The sequence below is a fragment of the Neoarius graeffei genome, chromosome 16, assembly GCF_027579695.1.
Source record: "Neoarius graeffei isolate fNeoGra1 chromosome 16, fNeoGra1.pri, whole genome shotgun sequence".
In the NCBI taxonomy this organism is placed as follows: domain Eukaryota; kingdom Metazoa; phylum Chordata; class Actinopteri; order Siluriformes; family Ariidae; genus Neoarius; species Neoarius graeffei.
Window position 1 is genome coordinate 64,007,550 of NC_083584.1, and position 6,503 is coordinate 64,014,052.

General features: G+C 42.6%; 1 protein-coding gene across 1 annotated transcript in view; it reads right to left on the minus strand.

Moving 5' to 3' along the window:
- Positions 1–1,072: 1,072 nt before the first annotated feature.
- The window catches only part of paf1 (PAF1 homolog, Paf1/RNA polymerase II complex component), a 32,725-nt gene continuing 27,294 nt past the window's right edge, over positions 1,073–6,503 (minus strand). Inside the window, exon 14 of the mRNA XM_060943373.1 lies at positions 1,073–2,109. Coding sequence (XP_060799356.1) covers positions 1,712–2,109 — 398 coding nt within the window. The 3' untranslated portion in view covers positions 1,073–1,711. The remainder of the gene's footprint in view (positions 2,110–6,503) is intronic.

The following is a 6,503-nucleotide window of genomic DNA, read 5'->3' on the forward strand; positions in this document are numbered from 1 at the left end:
GGCTGGAAGTGGGTGGACACATTGGGTGGAGTTAGCGAAAGTGGGTGGACGTCACGTGATGTCGTTAGGCGGTACAAACAGTGACATCAGTGACCTTTTAAGCGGTAGTCTCACGACCCGGATAGTAAACAATAAACATGGAGTCGTTAGTGTTGCTGGTCTTGGTGCTGTGGCTTGTTGTCACCGACAACGCCAACAGATACTGGCAAGAGCGTATAGATGAGGCGAGGCGCATAAGGCTTCAGAAATTCTCGTAATAAGTAATTCTTCCGGGTTTACAGATCCCAGCGTGCTCGCGGGGCGTGTGGGCGTGTGAGGACACTCCTCCTCACCAATCAGTGCACAGGGGAGTGTCTCCTCACGCCCCCAACCTCACTCGGCTCGGCTCGCTTCAGCCCCACTCCAAAACCGTGCGAGTTTTGGGTGCTGAGTAGGGCTGAAGCGAGCTGAGTCGTGCTGCTCTGAGGTAGTCGAAACGCGAGCTGAAAAAGGGTAGTGGAAAAGGGCCATATGTGTCAGCCCTGTGATGACCTGGCGACTTGTCCAGGGTGTACCCCGCCTCTCGCCCGTAGTCAGCTGGGATAGGCTCCAGCTCGCCTGCGACCCTGTAGAACAGGATAAAGCGGCTACAGATAATGAGACGAGACTTGCATGTTGATATTAAGGAATAAAACAAGGAGGCGTGGTTCAAGGAAACAGTACTGCCACCGCCTTTGATTATTTTCCTCGAACATTACGGTTTTTTTTTAAATTCGTTAAAGAAAATAATTTATGGATGCATTTAATGTTGTTCCTGCTCTCACTGATGTCACAGCAGCGATAAACAGTCGTTCTGTCACCAGCCTCAACTTATCAAAGGCAGCTCGTTATGTTACTGAGAAACTGAGGAGAGAAAAAAACAAACAAACAAACAAACCCTCTTCTGTTCTGAAGAGGTCAGAAAACGTAAAGCTAGAAAATCTCCATATTACTTCCCACCAGGCCGATGTCATGCTCAGGTGTTCATATACTTTTGGCCATCGTGTATAACTCCATATCAACTTTGATAAGAAGTACATAAAGGGAATCACTTTTTTTTTTTTAAACAAATGAACAGGTTGTTCTTTATTTACACACTTTATACAGCAAAATAATGTAAAGAGACTTGACTTTCAACAAACATTAAAACAAACCAAAAAAAAAAAAAATCCTCAGGACAGTCCAGTGAAACAGGTTTGTTGAGCAAGAGGAGCAACGGACATATCTTGTTGAAGCGTATATTTATATGCGCTCGGACATATCAAGGGCGAGATGTTTTTCGCACCAACGTCTGCTCCAGCTGTGACAGAAAATCATCAATCCTTCATATCGAGACGGCGGATTTAGCGGCGAGAGCATTTTTCCTGCTCTAACGTACCTGATTTACAAAGATAATTCTAACGAGACGATGTGAAAGAACGTGGCGCTTCTGTGTACGTGTGTTACACGGTCGTTTATAAACCGACTCGCCACGGATTACGTCAGGGACCGACGCTCAAGAATGAACTACAGCTGCTGAGGTTTTGTTAGAACAGATTAAAACAGTGAAATAAGAACCGAAAGTGCTGGAGCAGGAAAAATGTCAGAGAAAAAAAAAAGAGGAAGAAAGAACAAGTGAAAATGAAAACTGGTTTTGTTCGTCTCTTTCTTATAATGAACAGCGGAGTACGAGAAAAGTTGCCTGGAACTGATCTCACTCGCTGTCGCTGCCGTCGCTGGAGTCCGACCCCCTCTCGCTGCCGCTCTGCCCTCCCCCTCCCTCTGATTGGCCGCTGCTGCTGTGGGCGGGTGAGGCACTGCCACTCGCCCTTCCTCCCTCTTCCTCTGCGTCCTCGTCCTCGCTCCTGCTCCTCCGCCTCCTCCGAGCTCCGCCATCATTGTCTTCCTCGCTGTCGTCGTCGCTGCCAAAGATCTCCTCCTCGTCACGCGCCTGCCGGTCCTCTCCGCTCTCACTGCCGCTCGCCTTCCTCTCCTCTTCCTCCTCCTCTTCCTCCTCCTCTTCCTCATTGTTAGCGCGCTGATCGTCCTCTTCGTCCCGCTCGGAGCCGCTGTCTGAGTTCTCGCTCTCGCTGCCTTTCTCTTTCTCGTCACCTGCATTGGAAGAGACGGGTGTTAATTTAAACAACATAAACCTGTACGCTGAGTGTGTTAGGTAGAGTAAGACTCCTCGATCTGCACTGGTGCGCCGATTTCAAAGTTCATCATGCGACTACCCTGAATAAACACCGGATACAGTTCGGGATGAAGTTCAGAACGTATCGTCCGGATATCTTTGCATCAGTAAAATCCCATTTTATTATTATTATTCTTAGTACACAGTTATTAGTAAAGGCCCCATGTCTTTATTATTTAGAAGCATGACCAATAAATTTTGACCAAAATAATCAAAAAATCCTCTCTCATGCTGGGCCGTCCTGGAGTCGTATGGAGAATTATCAGGCCATTATTTAAAAAATGTTCTGTTTCCGGTCCACCGGCCGGGTGAGTGCCGTTTGTGCGGTTGAAATTTTTTTTTTTAACGCCGTTTTTTCGATATTTTTTTCGGGTTCGTAAATCTAAAATCGAACTTGACATTTCCGCATTCCCAGGGCTTTCCACTAAGGCTCATACTAGCCAGCCATGACAGATAAGTAGCCAGCCGGGGGGAGTAAACACAAAATAAACTCCTGTGCACGCAGTTCCCAGGATTAAATGTATTTTCCACAGACCATTTATTTATTCACTTTACTCAAATACAAAGTAAAATGGCAGTAAATCTTCTTTCTTTACTTGCGTATTGCATCATGAGGCGTTCCTGGCTTGTAAATCTCTTATTTTCGGTGCATGACACATTCACGCAGCTGAGCATGCTATGAATTAACAACGACAACGGTCTGCAGTGGGGCGACACAATTACACACTCAGCCAACATTTCTCCATTTGTGTATGAAAACACACTCCAACCACTCAGTTTGGCTTCATTTACAACCAACGGTGTCTTTTGATGCCAGCACAGAATTGAACGAGAGAAGACTGGTTTACCGGAGACACAATAAGCGTCATCTCTGCTTCTGTTCCCTCCGACACACTACTGCCTCCGCCGAGTGCGCGCACACACCGCATGTCGGGGCCGCGGATGAGTTACTCTCCCCTGATCAACGAGTTGGCGGGGAATTTGTGGTTATTATCGGTACAAACAGCGCGAATCACAACTTAAATGAGTGCGGTTCAGTTTGACATTATTGTCAGTCCGTTAGATAAACATTTAATTTTATTAAAATCGAAAATTAATATTTAGAGCCTGTGGGCTACAAAAATAATAGTCATTAAAGCAGCCGGCTGGACTTAATTGTGTAGCTGGCAGCCGGCGCTTGTGGAAAGCCCTGCATTCCGCGCAGAATATAGAACTGAATCAGCTCTGCGCATGCGCCGTGCGGCACAAAAAAATGGCAGCCACCATGAAGGAAGGAGATCCGGAGTTTTCAAACATTTGCTTAAGTGTGAAATCGCAAAATGGTATTCTAGCGAACAACAAAATAGTAAAGATTCAGAAAAACAAATCATTCAGTGATGATTTTAATAGTGTAATTTCATCCGAACTCGGCCTAACGCTCGATTTAGAACTACAGAAAGTCCGTGTGTCGGACATTTTAAGTACCTTTGTAAAAGTTTTGCAAATGTTGCAGTCAGCGTTTAAAATGCTAACTTAAAGTTTTTGTACAAGTTTCAGTTGATTAAACCGTCATATTTTATTAAATGTGTCTGCTTTTGTAATAAAGTACTGAAAGAAAAAGCAAACACAGCATTGCGATTTCTTATCCATCCATATATATATATATATATATATATATATATATATATATATATATATTAAAAAAAAAATCCCTCCCTCCCGACTGAAAATGTTTTTGCTCACCCGGTGGACAGGAAACGGATTTTTTTTAAGGACGGCCTTACGGACGAGATACTGTATCAAACTGCATCATGTTCTTCTGCATCATAAAGCACTGAATCGCAACAAGGTGAATCGGATCGTACTGCACGAGTCGTTGCTTCGTATGTATTTATATCGAGTGATGTCTATATTGAACACTGCACTGAAGAGTAATTCCACAAAATCGAGTTGTACATGAGCTGATAGCTGACGAGGCGCGTAGCACAGAGTTGTCTATAATCTATGTACGACGAGATTGATTGGAATAGCTGTTTTATTCTGTCCACATTCACTGGATTTAGAGAAACAGCGCATTTTTATTTCCGACAGAATCATTTCTGCTTAGAATGTAAACAAACCGGCGAAATGACAGGAGCGATTTGTGAAAAACGCGATAATTCTTGAAAAACAGAGATACGTTCTTACCGTTAAATACGGTTAGTTCCATATATATTTGGACACTGACACAAATTTTCTTTTTTTACCTGTTTACTGAAACATATTCAAGTTATAGTTATATAATGGACATGGGCATAAAGTCCAGACTTTCAGCTTTCATTTGAGGGGATCCACATTAAAATTGGATGAAGGGTTTAGGAGTTTCAGTTCCTTAACATGTGCCACCCTGTTTTTAAAGGGACCAAAAGTAATTGGACAATTGACTCAAAGGCTATTTCATGGGCAGGTGTGGGCAATTCCTTCGTTATGTCATTCTCAATTAAGCAGATAAAAGGCCTGGAGTTGATTTGAGGTGTGGCGCTTGCATTTGGAAGATTTTGCTGTGAAGAAAACATGCAGTCAAAGGAGCTCTCCATGCAGGTGAAACAAGCCGTCCTTAAGCTGCGAAAACAGAAAAAACCCACCCGAGAAATTGCTACAATATTAGGAGTGGCAAAATCTACAGTTTGGTACGTCCTGAGAAAGAAAGAAAGAAAGAAAGAAAGAAAGAAAGAAAGAAAGAAAGAAAGAAAGCACTGGTGAACTCATCAGTGCAAAAAGACCTGGACGCTCACAGACGACAACAGTGGTGGATGATCGCAGAATAATTTCCATGGTGAAGAGAAACCCCTTCACAACAGCCAACCAAGTGAACAACACTCTCCAGGAGGTAGGCATATCAATATCCAAATCTACCATAAAGAGAAGACTGCATGAAAGTAAATACAGAGGGTTCACTGAACGGTGCAAGCCACTCCTAAGCCTCAAGAATAAAAAGGCTAGATTGGACTTTGCTAAAAAGCATCTAAAAAAGCCAGCACAGTTCTGGAAGAACATTCTTTGGACAGATGAAACCAAGCTCAACCTCTACCAGAATGATGGAAAGAAAAAAAAGTATGGTGAAGGCGTGGTACAGCTCATGATCCAAAGCATACCACATCATCTGTAAAACACGGCGGAGGCAGTGTGATGGCTTGGGCATGCATGGCTGCCAGTGGCACTGGGTCACTAGTGTTTATTGATGATGTGACACGGGACAGAAGCAGCTGGATGAATTCTGAGGTATTCAGAGACATACTGTGTGCTCAAATCCAGCCAAACTGATTGGTCGGCGTTTCATAATACAGATGGACAATGACCCAAAACATAAAGCCAAAGCAACCCAGGAGTTTATTAAAGCAAAGAAGTGGAATATTCTTGAATGGCCAAGTCAGTCACCTGATCTCAACCCAATTGAGCATGCATTTCACTTGTTAAAGACTAAACTTCAGACAGAAACGCCCACAAACAAACAGCAACTGAAAACCACTGCAGTAAAGGCCTGGCAGAGCATTAAAAAGGAGGAAACACGGCGTCTGGTGATGTCCATGAGTTCAAGACTTCAGGCAGTCATTGCCAACAAAGGGTTTTCAACCAAGTATTAGAAATGAACATTTACAGTTATTTAATTTGTCCAATTACTTTTGAGCCCCTGAAATGAAGGGATTGTGTTTAAAAAATGCTTTAATTCCTCACATTTTTATGCAATCATTTTGTTCAACCCACTGAATTAAAGCTGAAAGTCTGAACTTCAACTGCATCTGAATTGTTTTGTTCAAAATTCATTGTGGTAATGTACAGAACCAAAATTAGAAAAATGTTGCCTCTGTTCAAATATTTATGGACCTAACTGTACTTCCATTCCATATTTTGTTGCTTTTTATATATAATTGGGGTTTTGTTTTCAAGTCGAGTTTTTATTTCGTCCTCAGTTGGTTCAGCAACACGCGCTGCCGTTTTGTTTTTCTCTACTCACGGTATATCAGCTGATATCCTGGTAGTACAGTAGCCAATCAATCAGAGTGTACGATTGCTCATATCCACTGGATGTGGATAGAATAAATGTGTAGTTTCCTTACATTATATTACATACAGCGCTCAGCGTAAATGAGTGCACCCCCTTTGAAAAGTAACATTTTAAACAATATCTCAATGAACACAAACAATTTCCAAAATGTTGACAAAGTGTAATATAACATTTGTTTAACTTATAACAGGAAAGTAAGGTTAATAATATAACTTGGATTACACATTTTTCAGTTTTACTCAAATTAGGGTGGTGCAAAAATGAGGACACCCCTCAACAAAAACTACT